Source organism: Ciona intestinalis, chromosome 2 (genome assembly GCF_000224145.3).
Source record: "Ciona intestinalis chromosome 2, KH, whole genome shotgun sequence".
In the NCBI taxonomy this organism is placed as follows: Eukaryota; Metazoa; Chordata; class Ascidiacea; order Phlebobranchia; family Cionidae; genus Ciona; species Ciona intestinalis.
Window position 1 is genome coordinate 3,651,722 of NC_020167.2, and position 18,894 is coordinate 3,670,615.

At 34.7% G+C, this 18,894-nt stretch overlaps 2 protein-coding genes and 1 long non-coding RNA gene across 6 annotated transcripts; 2 read left to right on the forward strand and 1 right to left on the reverse strand.

Annotated features, from left to right (window-relative positions):
• Window positions 1-6,014: 6,014 nt before the first annotated feature.
• LOC100181840 (glutathione hydrolase 7) lies at window positions 6,015-15,542 on the forward strand. 3 transcript variants are annotated; one of them, XM_018817765.2, is made up of 15 exons: window positions 6,279-6,384; window positions 7,462-7,506; window positions 9,524-9,686; window positions 9,812-9,920; window positions 10,341-10,495; window positions 10,991-11,203; window positions 11,547-11,754; window positions 12,396-12,552; window positions 12,719-12,840; window positions 13,190-13,275; window positions 13,551-13,706; window positions 13,882-13,996; window positions 14,292-14,418; window positions 14,495-14,602; window positions 14,846-15,542. In XM_018817765.2, exons 3-15 carry the CDS (start codon window positions 9,622-9,624, stop codon window positions 14,917-14,919), a joined length of 1,695 nt encoding a protein of 564 aa, XP_018673310.1. In that variant the 5' UTR covers window positions 6,279-6,384; window positions 7,462-7,506; window positions 9,524-9,621; the 3' UTR covers window positions 14,920-15,542. The 3 variants fall into 3 exon arrangements, with proteins under 3 accessions (XP_002119453.1, XP_018673310.1, XP_018673311.1); XM_002119417.3 differs by lacking the exon at window positions 7,462-7,506 and having other exon boundaries at window positions 6,015-6,384; XM_018817766.2 differs by lacking the exons at window positions 6,279-6,384; window positions 7,462-7,506 and adding an exon at window positions 8,727-8,814.
• siat4 (alpha-2,3-sialyltransferase ST3Gal I) lies at window positions 6,386-8,779 on the reverse strand. 2 transcript variants are annotated; one of them, XM_009859193.3, is made up of 4 exons: window positions 8,192-8,779; window positions 7,756-7,885; window positions 7,097-7,253; window positions 6,386-7,003 (listed from the first exon to the last, which is right to left on the reverse strand). In XM_009859193.3, the coding sequence occupies exons 1-4, from the start codon at window positions 8,762-8,764 to the stop codon at window positions 6,724-6,726; spliced, it is 1,140 nt and encodes a 379-aa protein (XP_009857495.1). In that variant the 5' UTR covers window positions 8,765-8,779; the 3' UTR covers window positions 6,386-6,723. The 2 variants fall into 2 exon arrangements, with proteins under 2 accessions (XP_009857495.1, NP_001027703.1); NM_001032531.1 differs by having other exon boundaries at window positions 6,724-7,003; window positions 7,756-7,882; window positions 8,189-8,764.
• Window positions 15,543-16,797: 1,255 nt separating the features above from the next.
• LOC113475825 lies at window positions 16,798-18,330 on the forward strand. The gene is made up of 4 exons (XR_003397611.1): window positions 16,798-16,983; window positions 17,043-17,100; window positions 17,155-17,192; window positions 17,614-18,330. It is a non-coding gene; the product is annotated as an uncharacterized LOC113475825 (long non-coding RNA).
• Window positions 18,331-18,894: the final 564 nt, after the last annotated feature.

The following is an 18,894-nucleotide window of genomic DNA, read 5'->3' on the forward strand; positions in this document are numbered from 1 at the left end:
CAATGATTGGGAACATAGACGACTGGGAGAAAGTTTACAAGAACCATTATTTTTGCACGTTGGAAACAAAATTAAGATCTTTTCAAATAAGATTACAAAACCACGCTATTGTAACAAATGAAACACTTTTCAAATGGGGATTTAAAGACACTGACCGATGCGTTTCATGCAAAACAGAAATAGAAACTTTATTAAACGCGTTTTATTATTGCCCGAAAGTTAAGCAATTCTGGTATAAGGTTGACAACTGGATTTGTGCAAGTATCTGGAGGCCCTTTAGTTTTCACTTAAGGCACCTTTTATTTGGTACTACTGACATTCTTGTGAATTGTTTATTATTGTGTGCACGTTTCTGTATATACCGATCTAGAATCCAAGCGAAACCACCTGATTTTAATATATTTAAATATGACGCAGAAAATGCTCAAATAACGGAATTTTATATTGCTAAAGCATGTGGGCGAACGTCCACACACTTCTTTAAGTGGGGTGCAACCACCTGAACTGTGTACTTGTACATTGCTTCCGCATAGTTGCCATTGTTTGTATTATTTTATTCCAATAAAAAAAAAATAAAAAAAATATCTATCTATTCTCTTTTTCGCATTCATTAAACTCACAGAAACAAGAGATCACAGATCTAATGAATAAGCACGTTTTAAACTAATTAGCGTAATATAGTAGAGTCGGGGAAGATGGGACACCTTTAACACATAATATCCAAATAGCCTGATCGTGTTTTAAACAATTAACAACGGTCTGTGGAAGTCGTGAAGATACGGTTTTATAATTCATTAAATGTTCTTTGTTTACTACCAAATGAAAAGAGAAAACGAAATGACAAGGTGTCCTATCTTCCCCCACCCTACTATATTAATTATTCCTTTTACTACAACGGTCGACTGGGCTTGATCAAAAACAAATCTGAAGTAACCAACAAAATGGGTTCCAGTCGCCATTGGTGACTGTGGAGCAGTAGGCAGAATGTATTTATACATGTATTATAACTAATGAAACTTATGACGTATGACAATTGAGTGATTGGTAAAGAATATGTGTAAATACGCTTTGCACAACTCCTGTACCATGTGTTTATTGTAAACTTACACTAGTTAACGTTGTCGTCGCTTAAAAACGTTTGTTTTCATGAATTTTGACAAACCGTAATCACGCAGTAATTAGGTAATGTTAGAAGTTAATATTAATCATATAATGTTGAATTAATTACGATTAATGATAATAGGGTATGGGAGTATAGTGCATTTAATGTGTCCCCACTTAAATGGTAATAGTTTGATACAGTCGTGAATCGTTGTGAGGATTTCTTATCTCATTAACACGTGCCGTCGTTCCCTCCCAAACAGTATTCTGCTATGTAAAGTGCATGAGGAAAGTAATCAATCAAGAGAATAATTTCAATCAAGAGAATAAAGAAAAATGCTAGAATTAAGAATTGAGATAAGTGCGGAAAAAAGTCACAAAAAAAAACAACAACAACAAGAACAACTGTTCGACGAAAAAGGATCTATATGACCACTAACGTGCTCAATAAATCCCCTCAAATGAAAAATGTAGCATTTTTAAAGCAAAGTGTTTTAATAAAGAGTTGAAAGCTTCTACACCACTTGTTTGCTGAGCTAGTGACATATTTTCACTGACTTCATAAAGTGCTTTATATGCATTACCTCTTCTAGTCACTGTAGGTATATCAGACTCAAACAGCATCTCAGTAGTAGATTCAAACTTCTTCCAATATTGGTCGGGTTTAAAATGTTTACCACATATACCAATGTTCTTGAAAGATTGCTCAAAATCCGCCCCTGTACAGTTGCACAGACTTCACCAACTGCTTTGATATTGGGCTTTTCGGAAATTTAAGTATTTTCACATTATCATTGTAGCTATTCAAACACCCTTCAGCGCAACGGTTCGGCATCTTCAAAATAAGGCGCTTCTCACATGTAAACAAAGTCTTTTCTTGGTCCTCGTATCTAAACACAGTCTTTCCCACTCGCGTTTGACCCTCGATGACGTCACACTTCGCTATAGTGAAAATCTCTTACGATTTTTCGACACAGCTACTTGTTTTGCAATTATTTAGTTAATTAGGCTAATAAATTAACTAAATAAATTGTATTTGTGTTTCATATACTTATACTTTTAATTTTAGGCAAAGTTATTTGACCGTGTCATATCCACCTTAAGTATAAACTGTACTAAAATTGCCACGTAATGAACAAAGAGGTTGTAAGAAAAAAAAGCAATGGCGTAACTAAACGAAAGAACTGTAACATAAATCAATTTGATATATATACTTTTGGGTGAAATCAAAGTTAGGGTGAAATAACGGCACGCCAATAACAAAATTTATTTAAAAACTCTAATTAAAAACGTTCAAACAAACGATTAGTTGGAAATATATATGACCCGCGAAAGAGAGAGAGTGCATCACCTCTCTTCTTTGCCAACATTGTAAATTCGCGTTCTATTCTTTTTTTTATTTCTGTGGCAGTTGCGCGTTCTACTCTTTTTTATTTCTGTGGGTAAAAGAAAGAGCTGACACACTCTCTTTTAACGGTCACGTGACCGCAAGTCGATCGTTTACTACTGTATTGTAGTCAATGGGATTTAGTGTATTTTTGAACACGTTAGTGGTCATATAGATCCTTTTTCGTCGAACAGTTGTTCTTGGCTTTGTTGTTGTTGTTGATGTTGTTGCTGATAGGGCGATTATTTTCCGCACTTATCCTAATTCTTAATTCCAGCATTTTTCTTTAATCTCTTGATTGAAATCAAATCGTAATATATATTTATAATTTTTAGACTGAATTTTTAGATTTAAAACCGCACGATGAGCGATTAATTAACGATTACTTTCCTCATGCACTTTACATAGCGGAAACACTGTCTGCAGTTTGGCGGGGAACGACGGCACGTATTATATAAGATAAGAAATCCACACAACGATTCACGACTGAATCAAACTATTAGCATTTAAGTGGGGACGCATTAAATGCACTACTCTTATACCGTATTATCATTAATCGTAATTGAAACATTACTTTTAATTCAACATCATATGATTAATATTAACTTCTAACATTACCTAATTACTGCGTGATTACGGTTTGTTAAAATTTATGAAAACAAACGTTTTTAAGCGACGACAACGTTAACTAGTGTCAGTTTACAATAAACACATGGTACAGGAGTTGTACAAAGCGTATTTACACATATTCTTTACCAATCACTCAATCCTCATACGTCATAAGTTTCATTAGTTATAATACATGTATAAATACATTCTGCCTACTGCTCCACAGTCACCGATGGCGACTAGAACCCGTTTTGTTGGTTACTTCAGATTTGTTTTTGATCGAGCCCAGTCGACCGTTGCAGTAAAAGGATTGACTAATATAGCAGGGTGGGGGTAGATGGGACACCTTTTCATTTTAATTTCTCTTTTCATTTGGTAGTAAACAAAGAACATTTAATGAATTATAAAACCGTATCTTCACGACTTCCACAGACCGTTGTTAATTGTTTAAAACAAGATCAGGCTATTTGGATAATATGTGTTACAGGTGTCCTATCTTCCCCGACTCTACTATCTTATGCTAATTAGTTTAAAACGTGTTCATTCATTAGATCTGTGATCTCTTGTATTCAGTTTTCTTCGTTTTTTTTACTCAATTTTAACTATAGTTCAATCGTTCACACCCGCGACTCGCAAACTATAACATTTTATCGGCTTTACTATGATTTAACGGGCATTTAAAGGGCCTAAACACACCCCACGTCACTTTTATTTTTTATGGTAAATTCATAAAGCGACCGTTTTATTGATTCCAAAAATACTTTGCTTATTAAAATTGGTCCACTATAGGCGGAGATATTCGTCCTCAAACAGTGATCTCTAGCGCTATCTTTTTTTACTACGAGCTCCGTGATTGTGACGTAGGAACGTACCAGTCACGTGACTGATTCATTCGTAAAAGCGAAATCTGCGTTTTTTTTGTGCTTCTTTGCGTTTTTTTTGTTCTCTCGTTTTTCGCTGAAAACACTGCCTCTCGCCTTTCTGAATGAGAGCGGCCACGCTTCAACAATTTTGTCACGTGGGTAGTACACTTCTCAATTTTTTTCGCCACGCAACTTTCAAATCAGTTTTTTGAATTTCACGGTGTTTGAGCTGGAATATCTTTGGTTATACAGAACCGATTAAAACAAGTGAGGTGTCGTTGGAATTAGAAAAACACACTCTATCGATTAAAGCGAAGTACATTTGGGGTGTGTTTAGGCCCTTTCAAGTTGCGTTGATACATCCGCCATGGTAAACAAGCTTTTGTTTTTACAGAATGCTGCTTCAATCATGGATCTTCGGACACTCCTGTACACAGCCAACAGTGTGTTGGAGGTAAAGCTTTGTAAACCATTTATACTGCTGGGTGATTTAAAATAAATATGGAACAGCCATCGGGGAGAAATAGCCGGGGAGTGGCCACGTAGGGAATAGCCAAGGACGGGAGGGGGATATCCGGGGGCGTAAATGGGGGTTAAAATGGTCACGGGTTGGTAGGGTGAAGTAGCCGATGGGAAAACGCCCGGGGGGAATTAGCCTATAGATTCTTTACAGAACCACAAATAACAACCCCGAAAGCGGGCACGGGGTGTATAAATTTAGAACACTTGCGTTATAACGACTGCCGTTCCTCCGACGGCGCGAGAATAATATCTTTCATTCATTCATTCATTCATTCATTCATTCATTCATTCATTCATTCATTCATTCATTCATTCATTAATCCTTTCCGACTTTTTTCTAATCTTAGATGCATTGGGTAGGAATAATGGAAAAGAGTTTTCTACAAAGGATTTCAATAGTAAAAATAATTGCACTCAATCAAGAAAGGCGGGGTGGTGGTTTGGTTAATGTACGAGTGCCAACTTAAACGGGAACTACAAACCGTGTACAATTGGTACGCAATATGCCTACTGGAAAGAACCGAAAAGTGCAAGTCCTCGGGAAGGCTTAAGATTCATCGAAATGAAAATACGACAGGCAAACTGAGCATTCGTTCAGAAATAAGCATTACCTGTTTATCTTGAACCACATAACGATAATTTTTTCACACTTAAAAAAACTGCACACCCAGCAGTGGTCACTGTTGGATTTCCGGAAAACATTGGTCACTAATGGGCTCATAAAGCACATATACGGGGTTGATGCAGTTACTGACAAATAAGGTGTTTTGACCAGAAATACCGATTTCCAAAATTGCAACACCAGTTTTAGTTATGATATACCGGACAATTCTATGTAAATAAGGCGCCGGATTGTCGTTTCTGTTTTTTTTTACTAGAGTGGGGGAAGACGGGACACCTGTTCAAATCAAAGAAGTATAAAACCGTATCCTCACGACTCACGTATACTGTTGTTTAAAATACGATCACGATACTTGGATGCCAGCTGCTAAAAGTGTCCCATCTTCTCCCACCCTACTATGCATGTTAACTGTTCTCCCTTTTACCAACTTTTATTTGCATGTTATTTGCAGTAGCGTTGCAAGGAATGCGCAATGCCCCTCGGTCCAAATTTAACGGTCGAAGCCAAAATATCACAACACACTTTATACCGCCAGTCACATAAAATATGAAGGTATTTTATCCTGTCCTTATTTTCCAGAAAATTAACTTTTTACCTGTGTTTTTTATTGTTTAATAAACTAGTACACCAAACAAATATGGTCTTCCTATTTGAACGAAATTTCCCTTATTGCTTAATTCTTTCCTGTTTGTGTGTCTCAATCATTTTAAATTGAAGCATACCTATTTATTAAAGCTACACTCTCTTGATATTAGCTTCTTCTCAAAATGAACTATTTTTTACATCAATTGTGTTCAACATTAGTGATGAAGTTAATAGTAAACTGCGACTTTGTTAATTTGCTTTTTTGTTTTACTAACAAACAATACAAATCCAATTTATATGCTGGTTTGAATTGCAGTTTTTACTTAAAGTTAAAGGGACATACCAACGAAAAATAAAAGCAGTAAATTAATAGAGATGCTCAAAAGTGTGACCAAAGTTTCAAAAAACGATTTTATCAAGCCCAACAAGAATAACTGTCTGACGAAAAAGCGTATATATCCAATGTAAACTCGTTATTACGAGTGGTCTCCCATCTGTTACGAGACCAACGGAAACGACTAGGGATAGACCACTACGTGCCCAACAACGTATTTACTTTGACGTCATATGGTGTACGGAAATGCTGCGGCAAAAAGGCGATCTTAGAACTACTAGATTTTTAAACGATTCTCAAGCTTCGCCATCTGTTGATTTTGACATGGACGGGTTTGCAAATACTTACGAAAGGGATGCAGGTACAATATGCATTATTTATTCACTGTATCAAAGTATACCGACTGTCCAAGTTTCATATGTTTATCCTTCATGCTGCACTTTCACCAAAAATTTTAGATATTAAGTTATGCAGTTTAAAATAACTTAGCCTACATTTGCTTGTGAGTCACAAAATACAGGCTTGAAGGCTTCTTATCACAGCTTTATAAACCATTCTCTACATAATGTATACAGATGTACTGTGGTTCATATCATTGATACACTGCATGACTATTCACGTATATGTTTGATTATTTCAAATATAGGCAGCATTGCATGTTTCCTTAAACATGAGGAGGGCTAATTGTTTTGAAACTATGCTATGACGATTGTTCCGACCTGTGTACCCTTAGCAGTCCATGTATATGTAACTGGTCAATAATCTCATTTTCTTGCGCTGAATCATGGACGCCAGTTTTACGAAAAGCCCCCGCCACATGGGGGGGCAAGTCCTCCCAGTAATGGTGCCAGTTCCCCGCTCTGTTAGCTCCAAATCCATACACATCAACTTCATCACACTCGTGTAGTGCATATATAAGTGCCAACAATCCTGTGGAGGGATACCTCCCATGGTGCTGAGTCCATCGGTCATGTACATAGCTGGGGTATTTAGAAGCATATATAGGATTATAAAGATAAAACTATAGAGCAGTGCACGCGCTCTAGTTGTTTATGGTTAAAGTATAATTTTACCGTATGAATGTAGGACTAATGATGGTAATCTTTGATTTGTCGCATGTAACTCGCCTAACCAGCGGTTGGTAGGTCCTTGTTATTTCTCCTGTGGTTAAAGCACTGAGAAGCCATTTAATGTCCAGTGGTTGAAATGGCACCAGTACCAAACTGACTCCTGAAAAGTTTAAGTGCTATGTAAGGTTTTACTCTAATTTTATTTAATAACCACCGTATGGTTAATGAATAGGAAAACAGCAGCAACATTTACCGTAATGTACACAGCATCGAAATTTAAATTAAAGGAAATCAGTGTTGTTATCTACAAGGAGAGCTTTAAATTCTTTATAGTTTTCTATATAACAATGTGCTCTTTGTGCTTGCAGTTTAACAGTTAATCGCAAGGTACTGATTTCTGTGCCCTTCCTTAGGTATGTTTACTGTTGCTTTAATCTAATATGCATTATCACTGTAGCTGATTTGTTTACTAATGAAGCACTGGCACTAATTTTATCAAATTGTATTTGATTGGTGAAACGGTAATAACAATAATTTGCTGTAAAAAGTATTTTATAATTGACTTGATAATGGCATGCATTGTTTTGTTTTTAACCAGCCATTCTAATTGCATGATCTTTGATTACTACTGTGTTTTCCCAATACAGCCAGAGGCAATTTACCTTGAGGCAGTGAGCTTGCAGCAGTTGTAGGATACATAAATCTGTGTGTTGTTTTTGAACCCACATCATTTTCATAGTTATAGGTAGGACCTTTGTTCATACGAATGACAAAATCATGTCCGTCTATTTCCTGTCATTAAAGTAGTTATATTATGTTTGTTTCCTAGTCATAAGTTAGAATAAGCAGGTTAAACTAGTGATATGGTGTTCAGGTGGTGTTAGTAATGCAGAAAGATATAATGATGTTTTTTTTTAAACATCCACATCGTAATGTTGTATAGAACTTAGGTTTTATAAATCTTGGTTAAATTTACTAAGTTACCATTAATGGGAAATTGGGAAGATACGCTATGTTAGTTCATGTTTATTGAAGTTATTTGTACATTGGAAAAGTGAATGGGTATACCATGATCTGTGATACAGTTTAAAATCTCACATTTCCATAGTTTGAGTTGAGTATATTACCAGAGTTTCCAACCACAGCACAACTTCTACAGCCAGCCTCTCTGTCATGAGTTAGTCTAGCAAATGGATCTTTCCTTGGCACGCCTTCTTTGTACAATGCTTCGAACGTTTTGTCCAGATTCTCTGCTTCGCTTGACTGCAGCGATAGCCACCAGTCATATACCAAGTAATCAATCTCCAGTGCGCTCTGTGTCCACACAGGTTCAATTTCTGGGTTAAACCGTGCTCTAAACCACCGTGTTTGAGAAGCATCAAGTTGATGTCCGCATTTATTGTTCTGCTGTATCTCCTCCCGAGGATGCGAATGATTTACTCTTCCTAAATCAAACCTCTTTCCTTTATTAAGGTTTTGAGTTTTCTGCTGCACATAACTATCTTCCTTTATCACGTTTATAACCGGAACCTCATCTTGGCCGGCTTTGTTTTTCCGGTTTGTTTGTAATGCAGTCTTTGTTGACCATAGCAAGAGCCAGCTATAGGTTAGAAAAATTGCTACTACGAGCAGCATAGCAATCACACGACTTAATTTAAAGTTGATTAACATATTGTGTGTCTGCAGGCTGTTTCCTATGTTAAATTGACCTGTTGAATCTGGTAAGAAGTTACTAGAACTTAATCGAAGCACCCATGCTTGCAAATTTAATTAATTATTTACTTTAGCAGTAATAACCCAATGACATGCACGTAATTCATAGACACCATGAAATGCATATTGATTCTGCATCAATACAAGCTGCATGTTTACTTAATTGTGCCTGCACTACAATGCTGTAGTTTAGTTGTACTGATTGTACTGTTGAATAGTTCCAGCTGTTCATTAGCACTGCACATCTGCACATGTACTTTTATTACCTCCTACGTCAGTATCTATTCATTCCTTGTGTTATTATAAAGCACAGCATCAGCCTAAAATACAATGGTCATCACACAACTTTCACTCCCCAAACTGCTGACTGCATCCCATCTATCAGCCTTTGGTTTCATTACTGATATGGATAGACCTCTTACTGTTAAGCTGTTGCTGATTAACCAGCAGGAGTTTGCTTTAGTCTGTTTGTTGTGCCACTACACAATCGATCCCAATGATTATACATTGTATATAACAAAACTTTATGTTGACTTTTTAATTGTTGACTCTTTCAAAGCATGCACTCTTACAATTGATTGCATGTTATGCCTGCATTCTTGCATGGTTCCACCATACATTCTATTTATATTCCTAATATTTCTGATCATTTGTTTCAATTTAAAATTCCACCTCCACACTTTTTTTTTATATTTACATATATTTAACTGCCCATAGAGTTTGCTGTAGTAACCTTGTCCCCAAGTACTGCCCATTTCACTGCAACGGAAAATTCCACTCCAAGTTCAGATACACAATCAACAAACGTATTCATTATGCCATCTGCTGGAGAAACATCTCCTTTAAAGGAAACAACAAATGATCCATTTTCAAGACCCAGGTTATTAAATTGTGACAATACTAAACGCAAACACACTTAACACTGTATAATATATGTCCGTTATTAAAAATCCATTCATCAATATACTATAAGGTGACTAGATATGTAACTTGTTGTTTTTACAGATGGATGCGAAATATTGATGGATTTTGTATGATCATTATCAGCATGGTAGTGTTTTCAATCAGTATAACTGTTGCTCTAATTATTCAAATATACACAGGCAAGCCCCAGGTATGTCATAATTTTTAGTACACACATATATATGTACTACTATAAAGATAATCTGCTATTTTATGTAGGTGTTCATTAGCACTCCACTATGTCTCCATTAAATAATACATTTTGATTTTTTGTGTTTTTAAAAATTCTTTCATGTTTTTCCTTTAAAACTGCTGGTGTTTTGTTTTAAATATGTAAAACTTTTTGTTACATGTGTTTTAAAATATATATATATTAATATGTAAAGAAAAAAATTATATATAATTTGATAAATATTTTTGGTATATAGAAAAGTTTCAAAGTGTGAAATCATGTTATCACGTGCCTTTAAAATTATCATAATATAAGTTATTATTAATTGCCCATTTTAGAAGCATAAGCCAGAAAATTCATGTGTATATGATGTATTTAACATGACATATTACTTTCTAGATAATTCCAACTGGTGGAGTGATGTCAAGTGATCCATACTGCACCAAGATTGGCTTAGATTTGCTTCAAAACGATGGTGGTTCATCAGCAGATGCAGCTGTATTGACAGCGCTTTGTTTAACAGTAACTCATCCACATGCTGCCAGCATCGGAGGGTAAGTTAGTTGGTTAAAATAAAAAAGGAAATTTCTAAAAAAAAATTCAAATAAATTTGTTTACTTTTTATTTTAATGAAAGTTGGCTTAATTATGTTGTGGTAATCTTCAAAATTGGTTTTAAATATGGTGCTCATTTAACTAATCTATGGTTGGTGTTTTCAGCATTAGGTAGGTGTTAAAATGATGGATTGAAAACAAGATTTGTTGCTAAAAAAAATATTTCTTCTAAACTATTTTTAAAATAATTTATCTATGTGTAATTTTATTTTGTCTAAACATTTTTGTTTAATTTTTTTAAAGAAACTCATTAATATGAAAATACTGTAGGTATCTTTTATTAAGCAACTCTTTTGTTTTACGGAGGAGATTTTGCTCTCGTACACTTGTCTTTTTTTTACCCATTTGTCACCCATACTCATTTCTTGTCTTGTTTTTATTTACCCATTTGTCAGCCATATCTTGTCTTGTTTTATTTACCCATTTGTTTCACAGAGGAGGTTTTGCTCTCGTACACCAGCAGAAGTTGGTGAAAGGGGCAACAAAAATGTTTAACTTCCGTGAGGTTGGTCCTTCATATTTCAGCAACTCATCCAATGTTAATTCGATGTTCAATGGAAAGCCGATCTCAGAAGTGGCGCCTCAAATGAGCATCGCTGTTCCAGGGTTTATTTTAGGATTGCAAAAGTTACACGAGACTCATGGAAAGTATGTAATTTTGTTTACCACCAGTCCAAATACGATATCAGCACTTTAGAATTTTAGGCTTACACTTTTGAGAAAGAACATGCTTTATTTTTATGTTGTAAGACTATAATAGAACATGTGTAATTTGACATAGATAATAAACTAGTTTAAAATAGTATATATACATCTAAAGTATGAAGCATTAATATTGTTCTATGTTTGGGGTCCAAACTCTTACTTTACCCCAGTTTCCATGGCATACTTTGAACCTCATCCACATAAAATAGAATAAGATTCATAACTTAGTCCATATATATGCCTAATAAAAAATTCAAACAATACTAAATAAGTATATGTTCTTCAGACTTCCATGGTCCAATGTTGTGAGTAGGATTGCTGTGATTGCTAGAAATGGAATCAAAGTTTCTCCTGAATTATCTGATGCAATTCAAAAACTAAACTTGACAACTATTCCCCAACCTCTAAGAGATTTAATTACCAAAAGTGATAACTCAACAAAATTAAAACAAGGAGATCTTTTTACACAGCCACAGCTGGCTAATACTTTAGAGGTAAGTTTAGTGCAAATGTATCAGTATTAACCTAAGTTACCTAATTAAAAGTTCCATTTACTGTAGGTTTGAGACTATTTGCCAATTTTGTGTTACGCTATAACAAAATGTGCAGCTCAGCAGCTTTATATTAAGAAAAAGTATTTAACTCGGATATAATTGAATGCATAGAAGAAGTTGGTAATTAAGAAGATGAGTATGTAGAAGGCAAAATGTTCAGAGCTAGAATGAACTACCGAATAAATTCGATTACTTGTCAATTAAAAAGCAGAAATACACTGAGTAACATAAGCTTGAGGAAACATATGGCTCGCATTCAATTAAGAAGCAACAGCAGCCCCAAATGCTAAAAATCTAAATCAGGACTAAAAAAAGACCAAGTAGAAAGAGTATGTAATGAAAACTAGTTGCACTAAAATTGGTATACAAAACAACGAAAGCTTTTGTGACTAATTTATTTTCCTGTTACTTAATGACTCATTTTATCTGACCATCTGTCATGGTATTTAATGTTTATTACATTTTAAGCTATGCAATTTTTAAATTTTATATATATATTAATTAAACATTCAAAATAAAACTATGTGCTATTTGTATTGCATGTTATCATATTCAATTGATTTAGTTGGTTTTAATGATAGGCAATAAGCACTGAAGGTGCTCGAGCTTTATACACTGGCGCATTAAGTGGTCAGTTTCTTGGTGAAACTGCAGAATTGGGAAGTGTCTTGTCTAAATATGATTTGAATTCCTATGCTGTTAATGTTACATATGGGATAAACACAGCCAAGTACAAAGGTGAGAATGAAGTAAAGTATCTATTTGGATAATTAAAATTGTATGTTTATACTAGTCGATTCTGCATAATAAAAGAGAAAGGATTCCGCTGTAATTACATATGTTCACTTTACTAGGATGTAAACCGAGTGTTGTAAATAGTTTTGTAATGATTTATTATATACAGACATGGCTCTGGTAACTGGTGAATATCCCTCATCTGGTTATGCATTACATGCAGCAGTTGATACAATGTTGGGGTATCCAACCATCAATCCCAATTCTTCCCCACAAGATTCTTTCTTGCAAGTAAGTAAATCTTTTTATATTCTGTGTATTATCTAAAGCAGTGGTTCTCAACCACCAGTCCGCCAAATATAATACAATTATAGCAAAATGCAAGATGTTGAAGTCTTATTAAAAAATAAAGCATTAAATTTAAACTGATTTAGAACTTCACCAGTTTCCGTAATTTGCTTTTGAGTTGCATACTTTTGTCGTAATTACCGTTTTGGTTGATTTTTGAAGGTCCACCGGTAGGTCTGGTCCACAAAATTTGTTTCCAAATTTTACTGGTCTGCAACCTAAAAAGGTCACTGATCTAGAGTATATCTTTTTTACTATGTATTAGAGATCTGACTTAATATTTTACCTACAGGACCATAGATTGATAGAAGCTTTAAAATACAGCTACGCCCAATTGAGTACGCCCATCAATTCAACCTATCTACACCAAGTGAATGGGTAAGAAATTTGTGATCGTATTAATGCGGGTCCATACCTGACTTAAGTTGACTTAACAGAATGGAAATCAATTGATTTTATTATATTTGTTTTCTGTTATATTGTTTTCCACTTCCTTGACATAGTGTCATAGTCAATGAAAGTGGTTTGCATTTGAAACATTTGTGGGCCAGACTAGAAACCTATACATGGTTCACTTTAAAGTTTTTTTAAATTTCTTAGTTTAATTAATTGCACAGTAAAAGAATTTTGAAAAAATTATTGTTCTTCTACAGTACAAACATTGGCGCTTATATTCGCTCTCTAATCAACGATACACATTCCTACCCTATGCATCACTACCTCAATGGTGTGCAACTACTTACCACCAGCGGAGGGCAGCAACATGTTTGTGTGATTGGGCCCGATGACATCATAATCACTATTACAATGTGAGTAATTTTTTTTGTTAAGGGTGTTTTTTTTTTTTAATAACAAACTGAAAAAAGATACAGATATGTTTTGACATTGAGAATTGTTTACTCTTTTGATATTTTGCATCTTATTAAGTTTTATGACATGAAATAGCCAGGCTGTTTATTAACTACCATATAATTCACTTTACAGGAGTTTAGGTTCAAACTTTGGTTCAAAGTTGATGGCATCTGGTTTTATATTAAACAATGCAATGCTTGATTTTAGTTGGGAAGGTAAAGTTCAAAGTTCTCTTCAAGTTCCAATGGTAATCATAAATAACTGATGTGTTTCATACTAAGCGTTTCTTCATTTGGTATTGTTGACTGTTGTATTGTTGTAAGAAAATATACGTATTGTTGACTGTCAGAAATACCTAATGTGTTTTATATCATATACATAAATTGAGTTTTTTTTACTTGGTTTTGTTGAATGTTATATAGCTATAAAAGCACAATAATGCACAGTTAAATTGCATCTTGATTTACCTAAGATTTTTACATGCTGCTGTTCCAGTTCATTGTGTGATGTTTCTTTTTTATCTTGGATATTTTGTTTTACAGGCAAATTATGTACGAGGTGGTGCTCAACCTGTGTCTTCACTTATTCCAGCTATCGTAATTCCTTCACTTTCAAAGTGTGGTGAATACCTCATGCCCGCTGCCAGGTCTCGGTCTATGAGTGTGTCAGGTGTGTGTGGTGTATCATTAAAGAGTTTACTTGAAATTAAATTTTGATTGCATGTTAATGAACTTGTGATTTTCAGGCATTGCTCAAGTTTTAATGAGAAAGGCATCAAATTTAGGCATCAAAGACAGCATTGCTTTCAAACGGTTTAACCAAGTCATGTCAACCAATGTGGTTCAACTTGAAGGTTTGATTCTTGCTATGATTATCTTGTTTCAATTATTTTCATCTCGTATCTTAGTTAAAACATTTAGTGTAGAAGTTAAAAAGAATTTTTTTAATGTATGCATTTTAATCAATATCACAATGTTAGTATTGCAATGATTTAAAATCGACTTGTTTGAAACAGGAGAAATATTGATTCTTTTAATGTCCAATATGTTTAAAACTAACCACAATATATGTAAGTTTAACTTGCTCAAATTTTCAGATAACCAACCAACTGGATTAGCCCAATACTTACGACAGAGACAGAGGTCACACGGTTTCTATTCTGCCAAATAATCAAACTCTTGGTGTGATTAACTTTATGATTTGGAAGGCAAACTTAGTAAAGTTTATTCAAGATCCACGAGATACCAAAAGCAAGCCTGGCTTAACATATTAACTGATATTCATATTGTTAACATTTTATATCACTTTAGATTTTTAGAATGTTGGTTGAGAGTAACTTGTTGTATACTTAAAATCATTCAACAATTTTGTTGATTATATTTATCACAATATATGTGTTCCTATAATGAGACAAACTATCTAACTGTACTTGCATATTTAATATTATACATTTCGTTTGCACCAAGCCAAAAGATACGAACTTTTTGTTTTACCTATCCTGCACATATACTCATTATGGACCAAAGTTATATATCATGTTATATTAATTTATACATCAAATTTGTTTAATACCCGCTAAGACTAGATGTGCAATATATTCAATATTTGATCAATTAGAAGTCCTCATATGTGTAGTTAAATTTTCCAATGAAAGATATTAAATGTTGTTGTTTCATGAATTTATTTATCCTTGCTTTGCATGCACTTGATCGTACTGATACATTGTTGTACTAATTGCACAAGATATTAGTGGTAGGTTGTTGTTTTGTGAATAAAGAACATTATTTAATGTTTATAGTTGTACTGTACCGTTTTTGTTTATACATCTGAGCACGCAAAAAAACAACTGCGCAGTATTGATCACAATTCAGTCAGGATATCAAAGCCAGCAAGAGAGCAGCGCTTTAATGAGTGAGCACGTATTGAAATAAGTATCATAATATGTGAACGTAATAATATTTATTTTTCCTTTTACTGCAACGGTCGACTGAGCTCCATAAACAAACAGAAGCAACCAAACCATTTGTGACCGTGGAGAAGTAAGTAGAATGTATTATAACTCATGAAGACTTGAAGATTCAGTGGTTGGTAAAGAATATACGTAAATACGGTTTGTACAACTCCTACACAATGGGTGTTGACTTGTAAACTTACACTAGTTAACGTGGTAGTAGAAACGGTAATTAAAAGTATGCTAATTAAATATTTGACATGCTCATTCATTAGAAATGTGCTCTCTTGTCGCTCTTTGCCACGATTTTTTCATATTTAACTTTTAATTATCTCAATTGTTCTTTAAACTCATAAAAAAAACATATATATATATATATATTTACATATATATTCAATTCACGAATTTTAGAATATTTTTTAGATTTACAAACTATTAAAATATAATTCCCAAATCGTGAATCATTGTGAATTTACATTGTTACGTCGGTGTTGAACTGACGTCACAATCAGGCCGCTATTTAATTGAAGCTGATTGGCCAGATTGCTCACGTGACTGACGCCCCGCACCAGCTGATTACGCCCGCGTTGATTGCTCCGCGAAAAAAAAACGCCTCATATATAAAGCGAGTTACCACGTTCCAGTTTAGTTGAAGTTCGGTCCACATCAGGCTACAAGATAAAAGGCATGAAGAAGATTTCTGGAAAAACTTTAGTTAAGTATTAAAATATGTTCTACCATTCACTACAACGTATTGTTTTAACTTATACACTACAATGCGCTAACATTATTGTACTACATTGTATATAGAGTAACATTAGGTTGCAAGTTTTGTGCCTTACGTTTATTGCTTATTTTGTTAAGTTTGAATTATTTGTTGTGATATTCTGTTCACGAACCGCGCCGTTTCTTTATCACGTCACTCGCGATGTTACACGCAATACACATTTGCTTCGTTCTCGGTTCACAATCGCGGCGTTGTGTTACGTCATAATTCGACAAAATCGTTTATTTCGCTCTCTTCCGCTCACGTTAGTGTTACGCGTACGTTTCGCCACGTTTTTTTTTCTGGGGCCCCACGCGCGTTTTGCGTCGTTGCAAGGCACATTACTTGTATGTTATATATTATAGATATGTTTGCGCCATGAAAGCGAAGCAAAAAGATCAAAGAATTGGTAAAGTATAAATTAAAATTGACATTATTACCTACATACGCTGTTTTCTAGAAACATTCATTATTTGACGTCACGAAGTGGTGATGAGGCATCAGAAGAACCCACTTCGTAAGTTAATTGTTTCGTCACGAACCTAATTAATATATTTTAATTTCGGTTGTTAACAGATATTGGAATGTGACCTCACAAAGGTCCAAGGGACCATGGCGTGAAAATGGAACGAAGGTAATTGTGACATCATTATGTACAACACGATATTTAAAGAATATATTGTTGCAGAAAAGTCAGCGAATAAAGCTGCCGAAGAAAAGCACAAGGTATATTTTATTTTATCCTTGTTTATAAGAATATTGCTGAATGAAAATAGCCAAACAAATTTTAAAAAGTCGATGTGACATTTAATTTGTAATTATAAAGTGTAGGCTTTGTCTATTTTTTAATGTGATTGAAACTAATGTTTATATATTTATTTATAATTAATTAGATTTAAGGCTTTTTGTATAGTTTGTAACAATTATAATAGGTTGGGGAAAATGGTCAATGTTTTCATTTTCTTTTATCCCATTTGGTGTAAAACCAGGGATATATAAAGACCTATATAACCGTATCCAATAACTTTTAAAAGCGTTGCTATTTTTTATGATTAAGAAACCTGGGATGTGGTATCCTCTCTTGTCCCATAGTACATTATACTCTTTTAAGTGATAAGGCCGTGACATGCTAACGTTTGTGTTGCAGTCGAAGAACAAAGACGAAGGCGCCGATGAAGGATACACGGTTTGCGGTTTTAGTATTATAAGTTTGAGTGATGTGTGATGTGTGTCTTTCTGCGCTGCTCTTATATTCTGCTGGATCTAATGTCGCCAGCTATTTTTAGTCTGTCATCAGTCACTACTAATGTGCATTTCGCACGGCTTATGAAACATTTGCAATCAAACTATGGCAAACAACTTTTGGATCAGATTTTATTGTTGTACACTGTTGTGTTACTTTTACAAAGATCGAATCTTTCAGCGATTTTGATTGTCTAATCGCTTGGTAAGACGGTATGTTGCTGATAGTTGGTATACTAGTACTCAGGTAATATCAGCACGCAGTATAATAGCGCATAATTAGCATCCATAATTTATATTTAATTCTGTAAAACAAACTTCTCGACCCCGATAAAATAATTGTAATACAAACGTCATGTAGCGTGATTGCGACGATGGCCACGTCACAATTACGCTACGGCGTCAATACGGTGGGTCAGAGCATTGCCATGACCCTGCGTTCGGTGCGGTTATGTCACGTCGATTGAGTTACATTATGATCAGGTTGATGCGTGAAGGTCGCCGCCAATTTCGTAGCGATCGATACGGTGCGTAACAACCGGACGGTATTATATTGTGTGAAGATACGACGAGAGTATCGCGATACCAACATGTCGACTTACCTTTTAATTGGGACATTCGACATTCGAGGTGTACACTGCAGATGATTATTCTTTAGGGATTTAAACCATATTTTCTTTGTCGATGTTTCATGGATTATGTTCGAGTTAATTACTTTTTGACCATGTCCCTTTTTTGAATGGTTGAGCTTTTGTGTTTGTTGCATGTACGTCACAATATTGTCTCTGCACACGTTATACTATTTTTGTCTTTTTGTTGGTGTATTCCTTGTTGTGCACATTGTCTATGTGCTTCGTTGTGCTATTTTTGTTTATATGGTTGATTTTACCTTGCCTAGGTATGGCAAGGGGTTTCTCACCAGAGTAGAAACCCACTACCATTGGCTGGGGGCTTGTCGTGCCGTAGTGGCTTTCCACCAACGCCAGCCACATAACTAGGAGGGTATTTTAATATTGTTTCTGTTTTTCAGAAGCTTCTAATGAAAAATCTCGCGGTGTTTGGTTTGTTTCGTGTAATTTCTTCGCAATATTGCAAAATAAAATATTAACGGAACCGAACTTCTGCTTCATGATTTAGTTGTATGACGTCAGAATCGTGCAACGTCAGAAAAGTTACGTCCGATTTA